We start from the raw sequence: 20680 nt of genomic DNA, 5'->3' as shown, positions 1-20680 counted from the left end.
TGTATAAATGCTGGACTGCCTACTTTCGTGATTTTTAACCTGAGAGAGAAGTAAACTACTATCTATGTTTGAGACCTGTTATTTTATTTCTTCTGTCTTTTACAGCTGGAATTCCTAACTGATATACCAGCTCTTCCCAAAACAGTGACAGAAAGCTAAAGGGAACCATGTGACTATGGCAATAGTAGTCAATGTTTTTGTAGACACAGTGAGTCTCTTTTACGTTTTAGGTAGTGATTGAATTTTACTTATTGCTAGCCTGTTTAATATAGGCTGTGGTGTAAAAACTTTTCAAGTGTGCCAAGAAAAAAAATCTTAAAAATTGCTGCAAATAAACAAGTTGAGAACCACTGTAGTATGGAAAGAACAGGATAATCCTGTTATTACCTGTGTTTTCCTCTGCCTGTCTCCTATCATACATTTAAAAGTTGTCTAAGAGCACAGGATCATGGGTGTCCTCTGACTTTTGGTCTCCTAGAGGTTGTTTTGGGTGTGCTTGCTAAGCTAGAGCTTAACGTAACTAAGCTAGAACATTGGAGCCAAAATGTGAAGCAGGTTCCAGCCTACGTATGGCTGCAAAAACACAGTGATTTTTTTAAAATTTGATGTTATTTTTATGAACAAATAATAATTGCATATATTTATAGGGTAAAATGTGGTGTTTTGATATATGTTTCTGTTGCAAATGATTAAATTAAGCTAATTAACATGTCCATCACCTCACACATACTTCTTTGTGTCTCTGTGTGTGTGTATGTGTGTGTGTGGTGAGAATATTTAAAATCTACTCTTTTAGTAATATTTTTTTCTTTTCTTTCTTTTATTTTTGATAGGGTCTGGCTCTGTCACCCAGGCTGGAGTGCAGTGATGTGATCTTGGCTCACCGCAACCCTTGCCTCCCGGGTGCAAACCATTCTCCCACCTTAGCCTCCCAGTAGCTGGGACTACAGGTATGTGCTGCCACACCCGGCTAATTTTTGTATTTTTTGGTAGAGACAGGGTTTTGCCATTTTGCCCAGGCTAATTTCTAACTTCTAGGCTTAAGCAATTCGGATGCCTCTGCCTCCCAAAGTGCTACAGGCATGAGACACTGTGCCCGGCCGGCAATTTTGAAATACACATTATTATTAACTATAGTCATCACACTGTGGAATAGATCTCTGAAACTTACTCCTTCTGTCTAACTCAAACTCTGTGCCCTTTGACCAAATCTCAGCTCCCCAGCTCTTCGTGCCTGGTAACCACCTTTCTACTCTCTACTTCTATGAGTTCAACTGTTTTAGATTTCACATGTAAGTAAGATCATGCGATATTAGTTCTTCTGTGCCTAGCTTATTTTGGAAGGTATTTTATGGCACAAAAACAGAAGGGATGTTAAAATGCATTTAAAATGCAAAATAATTGAAATGATGCAGGAATAGAGACACAGATCCCTAGAGCAAAGTGGGGGAAAACCCAAGAAATAGATACAAGTTTTTGTAAGAAATTTGCAGTGATAAAAATGGAATTTCAAGACACGGAAAACTGAATTATTCATTCATAGGACAAATATCTGAAAAGCTAAGCTAGATCTCTGCCTCATGACATGTGTATCAAAGATTAAATGTCAAAAATAAAACAATAAAAGAACTGGGTGATTTAGGCAAATGCTACTATGAACAACATTGATAAAATTGAATAATTACAAATAAACCTTTCTACATACAAATCCAAAGACAAACCACAGAGGAAAAATAATAAAAACAACTCTTATACATCAATTAGAAAAAGGTGAACAACCAAGTAGAAAAATGGTAAAGAATTATGAACAAATAATTTACAAAGGAAAAATAGAAATAGTCAAATTAACATATGAAAAGTTTAGCTTCACTTATAACATGATAAATACACTTTAAAATGCAAATAAAATGCCATTTTTGCCTATTAGATTGGCAAATTGACAAAACCTAGTAGTAATATAAACTCAAAGAAAGAGTCATTGTTGTGACTCACTCCACAGGTCATGATCAAAGTTTAGTGGAGGGCACTTTGGCAATATGTACTGAAAGGCTTAAAACCGTGCATAGCCTTTTACCCAAATCTGCAAATCTTGTCTCTTGTGTCGATGTGAAGATCTGAATCCTTAAGCTGTCTTTGAAGTCAGTGAAGTCCTCCCCTCATTTCTTTTCATGTGTACAGGATCGTGCATTGTAGTGTTTTTGCTAACAGCTGAAATGTGAAACCACTTTAATTCCAGATATTAAGGACTTTGTTAGGTAGGTTATGGACTATCCAAGTAATAACCAATATACAACCACTAAAAATGGTGTTGTAGAGTAATATATAATAATTAGAATAATTATACAATATCGTTCATAAGTATTAAAGACAGCTATAAAACCATGTACAATGTGAGTCGTTTGGTTTAAAATATATCTATATATAAAGATTTAAAGCGGTTAAATTTTTATTCATCCTTTCAGGAAAAAAACTGCATTTGTTTGAGAAACTACTTGAAGAAAAAGTGGGGACTATATGCAGACAGAACAATTCTGTTAAATACAGAGGTAAGGTATTTATTATTCCAGACAGGGAGTCCTAGGGAAAGAGCCTAGGCTTCAATAGAAGGATTTTACAGGCATGGGACATCAGGTCAGGAAAAATTACAGCATAATGACACTACAACGTATGTGTGCCTTAAAATACCTTCCAAAATAAGCTAGGCACAGAACTAATACCACATGATCTTTCTTACATGTGAAATCTAAAACAGTTGAATTCATAGAAGTAGAGAGTAGAAAGGTGGTTACCAGGTACTGAGAGGTGGGTATCGAACCCACCTCTGGTCTGGTGTCAAACACCCTTCTTGTTATTATCTCAGAATATTCTTTTGGTGGGTCTCATGACATTTACAGACATCTTGTCAAATTAAAAAAAGAATGTCATTGGAACTGATAGGAATTACATTAAATTTGCATACTAATTCAGGGATAGTTAACATCACCACAACATTAAATCTTTTAAATAAAATGTTATATCCTCCATTTCTTCAAGTATTTTTTTATGTCCCCCTCTTTTAAATCTTCTGCTTATAAGTCCTATATATTTCTTGTTAAATTTCTTTCTGGATGATTTTGTTTCTGTTGTGAATGATATTTTTACTGCTTATATTCTATTTGGTTGTTACCTATATAAAGGAAGTAATTAATTTATAAGTATTTATTTTTTGCTAGATATCTCACTACTATTTCTAATTAGTTCTAATAACCTTTCAAACAATTCCTTCGGGTTTTCAGGTAAACAACCATCAGTTAATAATAAATTTACTTTCTCTCTCTCTCTAGCTATATCCATATGTATATCTCTCTAAATATAGGGGGCTGTCATTTTACTGGTTTGAATTTCCACAACTACTTTGAATAACAGGAAGGGTGCCGAGTGCTCTTTTCCTTTGACCTTTAATTACATTCAAGCATGCTTTTAGATTTTAACCATTCATTATGTTTTTTGGCATTAGAGATTATATTTATATGACATTTAAGAAAAGTTATACTCTTTAATATTGTAAGTTTGTGGATTTCCTAATTTGGAACCATTTCTGGAATAACCCTACTTGTTCAGCTTGCATAATTCTTTTAATATTGTTTTTATTTAATATTCAAATTAAGATGTTTAGCATTTATATTAGCAAATGAGCCAGAGATATATTTTATTTTAATTTCATTTGTAATCTTTGGCAAAGTTTAATATGACTATAATTTTATTTCTGTGTTCCATATCAGTTTAAATAATATCAATACTTGGATTATCTATTTCTTGAAGCTTAAAAAGAGTTACAAAACTGGGCCATTGTCTTTTTTTGAAGGTGCTTCTTTGTGGTGGTTTTAAATATGTACACAAATTATTTTATACATGTCCCTTCAAGTGATGGAGCCCATTTCCTCTCTTTTTGAATGTGGGCTGTGCTTCGTGACTTGATTCTAATGAATAGAATAAAGTGGAAAAGATAGTGTGCAACTTCAGAGGCTAATCACAAAAAGCACTGCAATGTTTTCCTCTCTTTTTGAGATGCTCATTCTGGGAGATGCCAGTTGTCCTTTGGAGATGCCCACGTAGTGAGGAACTGAAGTGCCCGGCAGTCCAAGCCAAGAACAAAAGATGCCACCAAGAGATTAAAAAGACAACCCACAGAATGATAGAAAATATATGAAAATCCTATCTGATAAGAGTTTAATACTTAGAACATATAAAGGACTCCTGTAACTCAGTAACAATGAAACAAACAACCCAATTAGGAAGTGGGCAAAGGATGAGAATAGACATTTTTCCAAAAAAGACATACAAATGGCCAATAAACACACGAAAAGATGCTCCACATCATTAGTCATTAGGGAAATGCAAATCAAACTGACTTCAGTCCCTTTTAAGGTGGTATAATAATTATTTTTTTAAAACCAGAAAATAACAAGTGTTGGTGAGGATATAGAGAAATTGGAACATTTGTGCATTGCTGATGGGGATGTAAAATGGTACAGCAGCTGCGGAAAATAGTCTGACAATTCTCCAAAAAGTTAAACAGAATTACCATATCCCCCAGCAATTCCACTTCTGGGTATATACCTAAAAGAATTGAAAATAGGGACTCAAACAGATATGGATTTATCGGCAATTCTGCCCATTTTAAAGTACACCTGGTAAATTGTATTTTTCTTCTGACATGGTACATTTCATGGATATTTTAAATTTTATTAGAATAGAGAAGATATAATATTTTTATCAAGTATTAAATCTCTTCAATATCAACAGGGTTATGTTTTCTTTCTCATTCACATGTATTTGTAGAATTGTTATTTTGTGAAATTACAATTGACCCAGTCTGTTTGTTTTATAATTGGTCACTTTAAAGAATCTGCTTTTAGATTTCTTTATTATTTCTATGATTTCTTTTTTCCTTATGCATTACTTTATTAATTCCTTAGTCCAGCAGCCTTTTACATGTTTTTAATAATTTAAAAATTGTTAAGCAAAATGTTTTCTTCATTTATGTGAATTTTTTCCTGTCAAATAACAAAAAGGATTGAAAAATTCCTCTGAGGACAGTTTTGGCATCAGCACCCCAGAATTTTTATGAGTAATATATGTTTCAGCATTCTTAATGAAGAAGCTAAATAATGTAAGGCTTACCATTCTAGGCTGTTGAAGCTGACTGGCAATATTCTAATTCTAACCTCAACCTGCCATATAAATTTTGACAAATTAGTTAACCTGTCTGTCTCAGTTTTCTCTTCTATACAATGAGGAATATGCATGATATCCCATTCAAAGGGTATTTTAAAGACTAAGTAAACCAATTCATGTAAAGGACTTAGAAGAATGCTTGAGGCACATGCACTCAGTGATCATTAGCGATTGTTATTCTCCAGGTAATCTGCAATGGCTGTTTTTAAATTTCGCTTTGATCAAGATCTAAGGTACTCTGTTTTCTAAAACTTTGAATTTTTAATGTATTATTTTCTCATTAATTCCTAGTTTTTGGTGTATTGTGATGAGAAAATATAGCCATTTTGATATCTTTTATGTGCAAATTTATTGAGGTGTACTCTGTGGAGTTATCTCAACTTTTATAAATGGTTTTTATAACTATGATAAAGGTTTCAAAGTTGAACACACAAGATTCAAAGCAGCTTATTCCTCAACATATGATTTTTTGTACACTTATTTGCCCAATCTGAAGTTTTCAACTATTATTATTTTGCTGATTTGTCTTTTTATTTATTTTAGAAAATCCTCTGACTTTGCGTAATAACAAGAATTGAAGAAAAATAATGCTCTCAATCCCTTCATCTAACCAGAGATTCTCACCCTATGGCTTACAGGCCAAATATGTTCTATAGCCCGTATTTGTAAATGAAGCTTTATCAAAATACAATCACACATTCATTTGTCTAGGGCTAGTTTTCCACTGCAATGGCAGAACTGAGTAATTGCAATAGATATGGCATGGTCTGCAAAATTGAAAATTTTACTATCTGGCTCTTACAAAAAATGTTGCCATCTCTTGCTCAAAACAATCTATGTTTCATTTGTCCAGGTTAACATCTACTCCTTAGTTATATGCTTAAGTTGCACTTATTTTCAGAAATTTAACAACATGATTTTATAGCCTATATATTCACTTATAATACCATGTTTATTTTGTCATTCCCACCTCCATCTCAGGTGGTTCTGATTTTTCCAAACCCAATCAAACACACATATGTATCTCCTCCAAATTTGTCATTATGATATCTCCTCCAAATTTGTCATTATTTTTCCAAATTGAGAACAAACTCTGTATGCTTATTGGCAAATTATTTTTTTCTATTAACATCACAACATGGTCACCCATTCAAACCCTAAACAGAGATCTAATTAAGTCTTCTTGATTGCTGCAAAATAGTTCATAGTAGATGTCTTATGATTTATTCAACCTACTGCTAATAGAAGGATGTCAGGATTGTTTGCTCTTTTTGCTTATATAAACAATATTGCAATAAAGAACCTATTGTAATTAATACTCCTTTTCCTAGGAGTGGGATTAGTAGCTAAGAAGATATCTATGCTTTCCTCGTTTGTGGATAGTGTAAGATTTTTTTTTTTGAAAGCTGCAGCAATTCACATTCCAACGAGCCACTATAAGAAGGTTCCTTTTCCTCAAATTCCTATTTACCTCTACTTCCCTCTTTTAAACTTTTATTAATGTGACCGTGAAAACATGAGATATCGTTGCTTTAATTTGCATTTCCCCAAACCATAGTGAAGTTGAGCTTTTTTGCTTAAGTATTTATTTTAGCCATTTATTTAGGCCATTTTTATGTTTCCTTTTGTGAATTGACTGTGCATATTGTTTACTCATTTTTATATCGGGTTGTCTATTGCTTATCTATTGTTGTGTACTCTTAATTTTCTCTCAGTTTTACCTAATACAAATTTCCCTGCAGTCCATTTTCTGTTAACATATGTCATATTTTTGCACACTAGAATTTTAATTCTCCCGTATGTCACTGTGTTGATACATAGATCTAATGGCTAATCTGGTTGGGAAGGTGACCATCCTCTTTCTCCCTGAGTGCTCCTTTCCTAGCCAGCCAGATGATCCAAGTTAACCCTGGCTAACTCCAAGATGCTGTGTGTTTGGTCAGAGAAGACCTCCTTTCCAGTGGTGGGAGATAGTTCTTTAGCTAAGACTACATGTGTTACAGAGCTCTGCCTTTGAAACAGCTGAATGAGCTCTTCTATATATCAGTATTTGTTTGATGTATTTCAACATGTTAGTTAGCGCTCTCTTGTTCAAAATTTCTTGTCTTCAGGCCAGGTGCGGTGGCTCCCGCCTGTAATCCCAGCACTTTGGGAGGCCGAGGCAGGTGGATCACGAGGTCAAGAGATCGAGACCATCCTGGCCAATATGGTGAAACCGCGTCTCTACTACAAATACAAAAATTAGCTCGGCACGGTGGCGCACGCCTGTAGTCCCAGCTACTCAGCAGGCTGAGGCAAGATAATAGCTTGAACCCTAGGTGGAGGTTGCAGTGAACCGAGATGGTGCCACTGCACTCCAGCCTGGTGACAGAGAGAGACTCCATCTCAAAAAAAAAAAAAAAAAAAAAAAAAAGTTCTTGTCTTTATGGTGCACTGGACCAAGTATCAATATCTTAAACAAAAATTTTAAATCGTATTTGATACGTTTTAATTTAAATTCTTACTTTTCTTATACTGTTTCTCTTTTTTTCTTTCTTAATGTCACATAATATATTTTAAATTTTTTTGTCTTTCTTATTGTTGTAAAAGAGATATAAAATAAAATTTGCCATTAAAACCATTTTAAGGGTATGATTCGTGGCATCAATGACATTCACAACGTTATACAACAATTATCACTGCTTAGTTCCATAAATTTTCACCATCCCAATGAGAAACTGGATGTATTGAGCAGTACCTCCTTATTCTCCCCTTCCACTGGTTATCTCTAATCTATTTGTGATCCAATAAATTTTCTTATTTTCGGCACTTCATAAAAGGGGAATACAGTATTTATCCTTTTGTGTCTGGCTTATTTCACTTAGCATAATGTTTTTAAAGTTTATGCATCTTGTAGCATGTATCAGAACTCTATTCTTTGTATAGCTGAAGAATATTCCATGGAATGTATAAGCTCCATTTCGTTTATCCATTCATCTGCTCATAGATTACTTGGGTTGTTTCTACCTTTTGGCTATTCTGAACAAAGCTGCTACGGACATTGGTAGTTGAGCATCTGCTTCAGTCCTTGTTTTCAATTTCTTTAGATATATGCCTAGGAGTAGAATTGATGGTCATATGGTAATTCTATGTTTAACTTTTTGAGGAATCACCAAACTGTTTTCCACAGTGCTGCACCATTTTACATTTCCACCAGCAATGTATAAGGGTTCTAATTTCTCCACATCCTCGCCAATACCTTTTATTTCCTGTTTTTTTTAAAAAAATTATAACCATCCTAATAGGTACAAAGTCAGGTTGATTTGCACTTCCCTAATGACTAATGATGTTGAACATCTTTTTATGTGTTTATCGGCATTTGTATATTTCCCTTGGAGACATGTCTATCACATCATTTGCTCATTTTCAATTACCGAGTTTTCAGTGCACAGGTCTTGTGCCTCCTTGATTAAATTTATTCCTAAGTATTTTATTCTTTCTGATGCTACTGTAAATAGAATTTTGACCATACTTAGAAGGCTTTGTCTTTCTAAAGGGGGAATCGGAATCATTCACATTTACTATTATAACAGACAAGTTTGATCTTATAGTGTTCTTTCATTTTTGTTTATTTAACAATTCTATGGGCTGGAACTCAGCACTGTACAAAACAAACTCCATTCTTGCTCTGCTAAATGGAGTTTTTTTTGGTAATATATAATATTGTTTTTTTATAATATAAAATATTGTTATATTTAAATGTTGTATATCATGTAAATAAAATTTATATCAATTTTTTATTGATATAAAATAATAGATTTTATCACTACAGCTAGGAAGTTAGGAATGAAGAAAAACTATAATAAACTTACACTATGTAGAGGATACATATTCTTGACATAAAAATAAGAGAAAATGGTACTTTACACCAGTATACAATCAAAATGTTAAAAATCAGATTTATATAATATTTATTTATATCAAATTTATTATTTTTATAATATAGATGAATTTTGTTATATATATTATATATATATTTATAAAACCTTCTCCCTGTGCTTTGTACCATACTTGCAATAGCCTTTTCCTATCTTTGCTTGAAGGCCTTCAAGCCCTAGTTCTCAAACTTTTTTGGTCTCAAGAATTCTTTGCACTCTTAAACATTTTTATTATTGTTATTACTATTAATATTATTATTTTTTGAGACAGAGTTTCACTCTTGTTGCCCAGGCTGGAGTGCAGTGGCACAGTCTTGGCTCACCGCAACCTCCGCCTCCCAGGTTCAAGTGATTCTCCTGCCTCAGCCTCCCAAGTAGCTGGGATTAGAGGCATGCACCACCACGCCTGGCTAATTTTGTATTTTTAGTAGAGACAGAGTTTCTCCATGTTGGCCAGGCTGGTCTCGAACTCCGGACCTCAGGTGATCTGCCCGCCTCGGCCTCCCAAAGTGCTGGGATTACAGGCATGAGCCACCGCGCCCGCCCACTTTAAAAATTGTTAATGACTTCAAAGTGGTTTTACCATTGGAGCTTATATCTGTTAATATTTATTATATTAGAAAAACTGAGGCATTAAAACACATTTTTTAATTCACTTCAACATAATAATACTGGTTTCCCAAAACAGACAGAAAGCTTGCTAGCTCTTGTTTCTCTAACCCCTCTTTTGTTTTATGGACCAAGTTGTTTCACCCTTCTGATTATCTTTTAAAATTTGATTTTTAACATATATATTTCGATTTTATACTGGTGTGAAGTATCATTTTCTCTTTATTTTTTATGTCAAGAATATGTGTCCCCCACATATTAAAAGTTTATGATGGTTTTTGTTACTTGATCTCTAACTTCCTAAAGTGATAAAATCTATTTTTTATAACAAGTTTCTTCTTTTCATATTACACGAATTATCTTTCAAGAATTAGTCCTGCTTTGATATTTTATTTCCATATTAAATAAAACAGTTTTAGTGACCCCATTTAACTGATTTTGTGCCCCATTAATATTTCTTTGATACAACACCATTTGGAATTTTGATTTCTTCTTCAAAAATAAGACTCCCACAGCTTTGTGGGAGTTTTTCGTTTTGTAGGCAGTGTATCTAATTGGTATATGTTTGGGGTTCCTGCTTATTTAAGATGATGCATCTGTGCCTTGCAGATGAATGGCAGCTTGGCTGAGTACAGAAATTGTATTGTACAACATTTCCTCTCAAACACTAACTTCTACTACTTAGTGTTACAGAACAGAAGCTTGGTGTTAATATGAATTTCTTGTTTTCTGTTTATATCTGGAGAGTGGCAGTATTTTGTTTTTATATCTGGATGGCATAATTTTCTCCATGTAGGGCCAGGACCCATTATTGTTAATCTTGGTTTGTTTATTAAGCCTTCAAGGATCAATTTAATATTTTTCTTTCTAGCCTGAGAAATTATCTTCCATTATGTGCTAATTAATGCTTCTACTCATTCTGCTTTCTTTTATTTCTTTTCTGGAATTTCTGTATTATATCCCTGTGTGTTTGTGTGTATATGTGTGTCGTTTCAAGTCTGGTCCTTGATGAATTCTGGAGAATTCAATCTTGTCTTCATGATCCCTTTGGTGTTTTTTTTTTTCTGGCGGTAGAGGGCAGGCTCCAATCTACCAGTCACCACTCCTTTTCAGACGCCCATGTTTTTCATTCACATCTCAACTTTTCTGATATCCGATAATTACATCTTATAAATGCCTCTTATAGTTTCATCAATTCTATGTTACAAACACATATGAGAGGTTTCTAAAGATTGTCCCCTGTTTATTGGAGTAAACTGTTGTGCAGATGAATATTTCTCAGATCTCTTAGGTTGATTTCTTTTATTTTCAATTGCTTTATCTTGCCTTAGATATGGTGATATTTTGTTTTGCTTACATAGGGAAATCTATGTTCATTCACAATGGGAGGTGAGAAGAGGTTGGTCAAGGGGTTGTGTGAAAAGCAGTTTAAATCATCCAGGCTCAGACAGTCAGAAAGGATGAATACTGGTACTCACTCTAGTGATAGAATAGAATGAGGTTGATAACAAGGGGCACTTAGTTATTGCAGTAAAATTTAATGTATATCATGTTTTCCCTCTCTGAATTTATCATGGCAACCAAAAATGAGTACACAGTCTTTTTTTATTATTATACTTTAAATTCTGGGATACATGTGCAGGACGTGCAGATGTGCTACGTAGGTATACACATGCCATGGTGGTTTGCTGCACCCATCAACCCGTCATCTATATTAGCTATTTCTCCTAATGCTATCCCTCCCCTAGACTCCTACCCCCTGACAGGCCCCAGTGTGTGATGTTCCCCTCCCTGAGTCCATGTGTTCTCATTGTTCTCATAAACTCCCACTTATGAATGAGAACATGCGGTGCTTGGTTTTCTGTTCCTGTTTTAGTTTGCTGAGAATGATGGTTTCCAGCTTCATCCATGTCCCTGCAAAGGACATGAACTCATCCTTTTTTATGGCTGCATAGTATTTCATGGTGTACATGTGCCACATTTTCCTTATCCAGTCTATCATTGATGGGCATTTGGGTTGGTTCCAAGTCTTTGCTATTGTGAATAGTGCTGCAATAAACATACGTGTGCATGTGTCTTTATAGAAGGATGATTTACAATCCTTTGGGTATATACTCAGTAATGGGATTGCTAGATCAAATGATATTTCTGGTCCTAGATCCCTAAGGAATCACCACACTCATCCACAATGGCTGAACGAATTTACACTCCCACCAACAGTGTAAAAGCATTTCTGTTTCTCCACATCCTCTCCAGCATCTGTTGTTTCCTGACTTTTTAATGATCACCACTCTAACTGGCATGAGATGGTATCTCAATGTGGTTTTCATTTGCGTTTCTCTAATAACCAGTGATGATGAGCTTTTTTTCATGTTTGTTGGATGCATAAATGTCTTCTTTTGAGAAGTGTTTGTTCACATCCTTTGCTCACTTTTTGTGGGGTTGTTTTTTCTTGTAAATTTGTTTAAGTTCTTTGTAGATTCTGAATATTAGTCCTTTGTCAGATGGATGGATTGCAAAAATTTTCTCCCATCTTGTAGGTTGCCTGTTCACTCTGATGATAGTTCCTTTTGCTGTGCAGAAGCTCTTTAGTTTAATTAGATCCCATTTGTCAATTTTGGCTTTTGTTGCCATTGCTTTTGGTGTTTTAGTCATGAAGACTTTGCCCATGCCTATGTCCTGAATGGTATTGCCTAGGTTTTCTTCTAGGGTTTGTATGGTTTTAGATCTAACATTTAAGTCTTTAATCCATCTTGAGTTAATTTTTGTATAAGGTGTAAAGGAAGGGGTCCAACTTCAGTTTTCTGCATATGGCTAGCCGGTTTTCCCAATACCATTTATTAAATAGGGAATCCTTTCCCCATTGCTTGTTTTTGTCAGGTTTGTCAAAGACTAGATGATTGTAGATGTGTGGTTGTATTGTAGATGTTATTTCTGAGGCCTCTGTTCTGTTCCACTAGTCTATATTATCTGTATTGGTACCAGTACGATGCTGTTTTGGTTACTGTAGTCTTGTAGTATAGTTTGAAGTCAGGTAGCATGATGCCTCCAACTTTGCTCTTTTTGCTTAGGATTGTCTTGGCTATGCGGGCTCTTTCTTGGTTCCATATGAACTTTAAAGTCGTTTTGTTTGTTTGTTTGTTTGTTTTTCTAATTCTGTGAAGAAAGCCATTGGTAGTTTGACGGGGGTAGCATTGAATTTATAAATTACCTTGGGCAGTATGGCCATTTTCACGATATTGATTATTTCTATCCATGTTCATGAAATGTTTTCCATTTGTTTGTGTCCTCTCTTACTTCCTTGAGCAGTGGTTTGTAGCTCTACTTGAAGACGTCCTTCATATCCCTTGTAAGTTGTATTCCAAGGTATTTTATTCTCTTTGCAGGAATTGCGAGTGGGAGTTCACTCATGATTTGGCTCTCTGTTTGTCTATTATTGGTGTATAGGAATGCTTGTGATTTTTGCATTGATTTTGTATCCTGAGACTACTGAGGTTGCTATCAGATTAAGGAGATTTTAGGCTGAGACAATGGGGTTTTCTAAATATATAATCATGTCATATACAAACAGAGACAATTTGACTTCCTCTCTTCCTATTTGAATACCCTTTATTTCTTTCTCTCGCCTGATTGCCCTGGCCAGAACTTCCAATACTATGTTGAATAGGAGGGGTGTGAGAGGGCATCCTTGTCTTGTGCCGGTTTTCAAAGGGCATGCTTCCAGCTTTTGCCCATTCAGTATGATATTGGTGTGGGTTTGTTATAAATAGCTCTTATTATTCTGAGATACATTCCATCAACGCCTAGTTTATTGAGAGTTTTTAACATGAAGGGCTGTTGAATTTTATTGAAGCCCTTCTCTGCATCTATTGAGATGATCATGTGGTTTTTATCATTGGTTCTGTTTATGTGCTGGATTACATTTATTGATTTGCATATGTTGAACCAGCCTTGCATCGCAGGGATGAAGCCAACTTGATCATGGTGGATAAGCTTTTTGATGTGCTGCTGGATTCAGTTTGCCAGTATTTTATTGAGGACTTTTTTGCATCAATGTTCATCAGGGATATTGGCCAGAAATTTTCCTTTTTTGTTGTGTCTCTGCCATGTTTTGGTATCAGGATGATGCTGGCCTCATAAAATGAGTTAGGGAGGAGTCCCTCTTTTTCTATTGTTTGGAATAGTTTAGAAGGAAGGTACCAGCTCCTCTTTGTACCTCTGGTAGAATTTGACTGTGAATCCATCTGTTCCAGGGCTTTTTTTGGTTGGTAGGCTATTAATTACTGCCTCAATTTCAGAACTTGTTTTTGGCCTATTCAGGGATTCGACTTCTTCCTGTTTTAGTTTTGGGAGGGTGTATGTGTCCAGGAATTTATCCATTTCTTCTAGATTTTCTAGTTTATTTGCACAGAGGTGTTTATAGTATCCTCTGATGGTAGTTTGTATTTCTGTAAGATCAGTGGTGATATCCCCTTTATCATCTTTTATTGTGTCTGTTTGATTCTTCTCTCTTTTCTTCTTTATTAGTCTGGCTAGTGGTCTATTTTGTTAATCTTTTCAAAAAACCAGCTCCTGGATTCATTGATTTTTTGAAGTTTTTTTCGTGTCTCTATCTTCCTCAGTTCTGCTCTCATCTTAGTTATTTCTTGTCTTTTGCTAGCTTTTGAATTTGTTTGCTTTTGCTTCTCTAGTTCTTTAATTGTGATGTTAGGGTGTCGATTTTAGATCTTTTCTGCTTTCTCCTGTGGCCATTTAGTGCTATAAATTTCCCTGTACACACTGCTTTAGCTGTGTCCCAGGGATTCTGGTGTAGTGTGTCTTTGTTCTCATCAGTTTCAAAGAACTTACTTATTTCTGCCTTAATTTCATTATTTAGCCAGTAGTCATTCAGAGAAGTTGTTCAGTTTCCATGTAGTTGTGTGGTTTTGAGTGAGTTTCTTAATGCTGAGTTCTAATTTGATTGCACCGTGGTCTGAAAGACTGTTTGTTATGATTTCCATTCTTTTGCATTTTGAGGGTGCTTTACTTCCAATTATGTGGTCGATTTTAGAATAAGTGCTATGTAGTGCTGAGAAGAATGTATATTCTGCTGATTTGGGTGGAGAGTTCTATAGATGTCTATTAGGTCTGCTTGGTCCAGAGGTGATTCAAGTCCTGAATATCCTTGTTAATCTTCTGTCTTGTTGATCTCTCTAATATTGACAGTGGGGTGTTAAAGTCTCCCACTATTATTGTGTGGGAATCTAAGTCTCTTTGTACGTCTTTAAGAACTTGCTTTATGAATCTGGGTGCTCCTGTATTGGGTGCATATATATGTAGGATAGTTAGCTCTTCTTGTTGCATTGATCCCTTTACCATTATGTAATGCCCTTGTCTCTTTTGATCTTTGTTGGTGTAAAGTATGTTTTATCAGAGTCTAGGATTGTAACCCCTGCTTTTATTTGCTTTCCATTTGCCTGGTAGATCTTCCTCCATCCCTTTACTTTGCGCCTGTGTGTGTCTTTGCACATGAGATGGGTCTCCTGAATACAGCACACCAATGGGTCTTGACTCTTTATCCAATTTGCCAGTCAGTGTCTTTTAATTGGGGGCATTTAGCCAATTTACATTTAATGTTAGCATTGCTATGTGTAAATTTGATTCTGTCATTATGATGCTAACTTGTTATTTTTCCCGTTAGTTGATGTGGTTTCTTCATATTGTTGATGGTCTTTACAATTTGGTATGTTTTCGCAGTGGCTGGTACCAGTTATTCCTTTCCATGTTTAGTGTTCCCTTCAGGAGCTCTTGTAAGGCAGGTCTGGTGGTGACAAAATCCCTCAGCATTTGCTTGTCTGTAAAGGATTTTATTTCTCCTTCACTTATGAAGCTTAGTTTGGCTGGATATGAAATTCTGGGTTGAAAATTCTTTTCTTTAAGAATGTTAAGTATTAGCCGCCACTCTCTTCTGGCTTATAGGGTTTCTGCAGAGAGATTCACTGTTAGTCTGATGGGCTTCCCTTTGTGGGTTACCTGACCTTCCTCTCTGGCTGCCTTTAACATTTTTTCCTTCATTTCAACCTTGGTGAATCTGACGATTATGTGTCTTGGGGTTGCTCTTCTCAAGGAGTATCTTTGTGGTGTTCTCTGTATTTCCTGAATTTGAATGCTGGCCTGTCTTGCTAGGTTGGGGAAGTTCTCCTGGATAATATCTTGAAGAGTGTTTTCCCACTTGGTTCCATTCTCTCCAGCACTTTCAGGTACACCAATCAAACGTAGATTTGGTCTTTTCACATAGTCCCATATTTCTTGGAGGTTTTGTTCATTCCTTTTCATTCTTTTTGGTCTTCATGCTTTATTTCATTAAGTTGATCTTCAATCTCTGATATCCTTTGTTTCACTTGATCAATTTGGCTATTGATACTTGTGTATGCTTCATAAAGTTCTTGTGTTGTGTTTTTAGCTCAATCAGGTCATTTATGTTCTTCTCTAAACTGGTTATTCTAGTTAGAAATTCCTCTAACCTGTTTTTCAAGGCTCTTGCTTCCTTGCATTGGGTTAGAACATGCTCCTTTTGCTTGAAGGAGTTTGTGATTACCCACCTTCTGAAGCCTACTTCTGTCAATTTGTCAAACTCATTCTCCATCCAGTTTTGTTCCCTTGCTAGCAAGGAGTTGGGATCCTTTGGAGGAGAAGAGGCATTCTGGTTTTGGGAATTTTCAGCCTTTTTGTGCTGGTTTTTCCTCATCTTCGTGGATTAATCTATCTTTAGTCTTAGATGTTGGTGACCTTTGTATGGGGTTTTCATGTGGACGTCCTTTTTGTTGATGTTAATGCTCTTCCTTTATGTTTCTTAGCTTTTCTTCTAACAGTCAGGCCCCTCTGCTGCAGGTCTACTGGAGTTTGCTGGAGGTCCACTCCAGGGTCTTTAAAAGCCCCTTCTCAGTTGAGGCAATGGCTTCTGGTGTGGCTACTTGTCCCAAGGAGAAGTCAAGAACAAGAACCCCATAGTGTTCTCCTCTTTGTGTGCACTTTGATGCATTATCTTCCAGAGCTTCTGTTACAATTAAGATTTACCCTCCGAAACCCTGCTTCAGAGTCCTCCAACTCAACGGTAGTACCTACCGATCTCAGTTAAGGAGGTTCACATGGTTCAACTACCTTTTTTCCTTTCACTTATTTGTAAGCTGCTCCTTTTCATCCAATGAATGCCTGACCAGGTTTCACATGTACCGTCTTTGACAGGAACATGGTGCCCTCACCTGGTTTACAATACAATACATATTGTTCCTTCTTTTTTGTATTCCTTTGATAATATGCTATGTCCAAGGTATCATCTCCATCTAGAAGTCCTATTGCTTGCTTTTAAAGTAAAGGTAGCAATAGTTTAGTTTGTCTATCTGAGACTAGATCCAAAGTTGACTCTGCTGTTCTGGAACTCATATTCAAGAGATGGTATTCTCAACTCACCCTTCATTACAAGAATAATTAACTGTTGATCCAAACTGGGTATCTGTGTTTATATGCACCATTCCATTGAAGGGTTCTGGAGGAGTTCCACATGATTTTCCTAGGGGGAAGAAGCAGAATTTGGGATTAAGTGTAGAGTTCAACTTACCTTTGTTTGTAAGGTTCAAACTGGAGTGTGGCATACTAAACAGCATATACAGTTCCAATTGTTTAATGGAATTGACTGCTTTGAAGAAAGTTGGCAGACAACTTCAGAACCATGCAGCTACAGAACACCACTTTCAAAAAGACTACCTTACATCTCCCAATAAAAGTTATGTATGGGCTCACGCTTGTAATCCTAGCACTTTGGGGGGCCAAGGCAGGCAGATCTCCTGAGGTCAGGAGTTCAAGACAAGTCTGGCCAACATGGCAAAACTCCATCTCTACTAAAAAATACAAAAATTAGCTGGGCGTGGGGATGGGTGCCTGTAATCCCAGCTACCCAGGAGACTGAGGCAGGGAGACTTGCTCGAACCCAGGAGGTTGCAGTGAGCCAAGATCGCACCACACTCCGGCCTGGGTGACAGAGTGAGGCTCCATCTCAGAAAAAACAAACAAACAACAACAACAACAAAAAACACAACAACAGAAACAAAACAAAAAACAAAACAAAACAAGTCATTTATGGCTAAAGTGTTGTACTGTCATTCCACCAGCCAAAATCAAAGGCCTCAAAATTTGAGATGTCTCCCCTATTTTTAGTTAGCCAAGCACAGTTCACTGTAACCCACATAAATTTCTTTTGTATCCCTGTTTCATTCATTTCATGGTTTCAGCCATCAAGGATGATCTACAGTGAATATAAATTTTCTCTCTAATTCTTTTGTGAGAGCCATTCTCATGAAATGAGCATCTAGTCAAGGTTCAGGAACTCTGAGCAATAAAAAGGGGTGATGCACAAGACCACCCTTTATCAAAATACTTTGGGCAAATATAGACATCTTGCCTCCAAAATTTGAGCAAATTGAATCAAATCCCACACTGTTTTTACTGTTGTTGTTTGTAGAGATGGGGTTTGGGCAACCCCAGGCTGGTTGCAAGCTCCTGAGCTCAAGCTGTCTGCCAGCTTTGGCCTCCCAAAGTGTGGGATTACAGGCATGAGCCACCAAGCCTGGTCCCATCTATGCCTTAAGAGACATGAAGTAGTTCCCAGGGAGGGGTTACTTACGTCTACAGTTGTCTTCAACACTTGACCAGACCAAGTTTTCTAGGCAGGAGATAGAGAACATTCTCCCAAAATACCCAGGATGGCATTCATAATTCAAAGATGTCCCGACTGGAAACTCAAAGTCATTAATTGGGATTGTAGGACTGGCAAATGGAAACTGCTCTGGGGTTTTACAGTGACCTGGAGAACAAAACCACAGGAATATCAAGGTTAGCAGAGAGACTTCCACCCTACCTCCTGTTTCTCTCCAATTAAGCTGATAGGTGGATCACAGAAACAGACTTACAAAAATAGCAAAAGATTTTCTTCTCTTTGATATTACCTTGGCATAAACTTTTCAACGGCATCTACTCAGTGGAATTTTTTTTTTTTTTTTTTTTTTTTTTTTTTTTTTTTTTTACTATTTGGAAGATCACTCAGCTTTCTGATCTTTCTTCCCTTATTTCACCAAAACAAGAACTCCAGCTTGTAGTTTCATATGTCAGGCCTCCTGTCGGAGTGCCTATATCCTCAGTTAACCGCTCAAATGCTCATGTATTTGTGCTAATTCACTCATGAGTAGCAAGACATATTTTATTATCTCTCTCCATCTACTCCATTCTCAGGGTGCCCAGCATAAACTGCCTCTCTGGTCTTTCATAGCAGATACCCGTTGTAGTGAGTTGAATTATGTTCTCCCAAAAGATATCTCTACCTAAAACCTCAGAATAGAAACTTATTTGTAATAATGGTTTTTCAGATAGAATTAAGGTTAGCATCTTGAGATTAGATCATCTTTTACTTAGAGTGGGCCCTAAATCCAATGACTGGTGTCCCTATCAGGGAAAAAGTGGAGGGATTTGAAATATAGAGACACAGGGGAAAAGGCTATGATGGAGGCAGGGATTGGAATGATGCATCCACAAACCAAGGAATACCAAGGAATTCCAGGAACCAGCAGGAGCTGGAAGAAGTAAGGAATTGGTTATTTTCTAGAGCCTTAGAAGATGGGAAAATACCCCTGCCAACATCTCAATTTCAGACTTCTAGCCTACAAAACTGTGAAATAGTAAGTTTCTTCTGTTTTAAGCCACCTAGTTTGTGGTAATTTGTTACAGCAGCCCTAGGAAACTAATACAGTGTTGTTCTTCTGATGCTAAACCACTCATTTAAAGATAAAACAAAATAGGCTGGGCATGGTGGCTCACGCCTTGTAGTCCCACCGCTTTGGGAGGCCAAGGCAGGTGGATTGCTTTAGCCCAGGAGTTCAAGACCAGCCTGGGCAACATGACGAAAACCGGTCTACATAAAATACAAGAATTAGCTGGGCGAGGTGGCATGCACCTGTGGTCCCAGCTATTTGGGAGGCTGAGATGGGAGGCTTGCTTGAGCCAGGGAGGTTGAGGCTGCAGTAAACTATAATTGCACCACTCTACTCTAGCCTGGGCAAAAGAGCAAGACCCTCTCTCAAAAAAAAAAAAGTACATACACACACAAAAACAAAACAAAACAAAAAAAGAACCAGAACAAAACAGACTAAGCCATCAGCCTCCTGTAAGAAGCTATGTCTTCTTTTTGAGAGAGTATATTGTGTGCTGTGTATTTTTACTTTTTTGTTTTACAATTTTTTAATTTTATTTTTTATAGAGATAGGATCTTGCTGTGTTGGCCAGGTTGGTCTTGAACTCCTGGCCTCAAACAATCCTCTCACCTCGGCCTCCAAAAGCGCTGGGATTATAGGTGTGAGCTACCGTGCCCAGCCATGTGCTGCATATTTTCAAATACAGTCTGAACTCCACTCCCTTCCTTTTGGAGAAGACTTCCTCCATCTGTTCATTCATTAAGACTTCACTGGGGTCTAGGCATTTGCATTAAAAAAATTTACTGGATTCTGATGAGTAGCACTCAGTTGGAGGGTAAAGGTAACAGACAGGTTAAATGCCTGTCATCAGGGTTAGCCTTTTCACCTTGGCTTGTTCTTCTCTCTCAGGGCTTCCCTGTGGATAATGGAATATTCCAAGGCTGGTGCCACATCCCTAATCTCCTACAGCTTCTGTTCTGGAAAAGACCTAATATTTGCCCTAAAGGACTAGGCGACTTCTCCCCCTCCTTAGGAAGAAACAGACTCTTCCTTTTCCTACTCTTTTCTTTGGGCTACTGTTTCCTTGCTTCTTACCCTGAGTGGAACAGTTCAAGTACAAAGATTGAGACGACCTGGAGGCAAGCTGACAAGTGGACAAACGTTAAGTCAAGACGAAGAGAGTCTTTTTGGTTACTTAGCCCATGCAGCAGAACACTA

At 36.6% G+C, this 20680-nt stretch overlaps 1 protein-coding gene and 1 long non-coding RNA gene across 5 annotated transcripts in view; one reads left to right on the top strand and one right to left on the bottom strand.

The window, feature by feature from the left end:
- Positions 1–20680, bottom strand: part of CR1 (complement C3b/C4b receptor 1 (Knops blood group)) — a 132855-nt gene that overhangs the window by 36939 nt on the left and 75236 nt on the right. For all 4 annotated transcript variants that reach the window (XM_078005098.1, XM_078005092.1, XM_078005100.1 and 1 more), the window contains exons 26-27: positions 18403–18582; positions 17193–17292 (exon numbers count right to left, since the gene is read on the bottom strand). In XM_078005098.1, coding sequence (XP_077861224.1) covers positions 17193–17292; positions 18403–18582 — 280 coding nt within the window. The remainder of the gene's footprint in view (positions 1–17192; positions 17293–18402; positions 18583–20680) is intronic.
- LOC144341548 (uncharacterized) overlaps positions 1–20680 on the top strand; it is a 119778-nt gene that overhangs the window by 75377 nt on the left and 23721 nt on the right. The window contains exons 2-3 of the long non-coding RNA XR_013418557.1: positions 834–950; positions 2463–2546. This is a non-coding gene — a long non-coding RNA (uncharacterized LOC144341548). The remainder of the gene's footprint in view (positions 1–833; positions 951–2462; positions 2547–20680) is intronic.

The sequence above is a fragment of the Macaca mulatta genome, chromosome 1 (assembly GCF_049350105.2).
Source record: "Macaca mulatta isolate MMU2019108-1 chromosome 1, T2T-MMU8v2.0, whole genome shotgun sequence".
NCBI classification, from domain to species: Eukaryota; Metazoa; Chordata; class Mammalia; order Primates; family Cercopithecidae; genus Macaca; species Macaca mulatta.
This window is presented reverse-complemented; position numbering and strand designations above follow the sequence as displayed.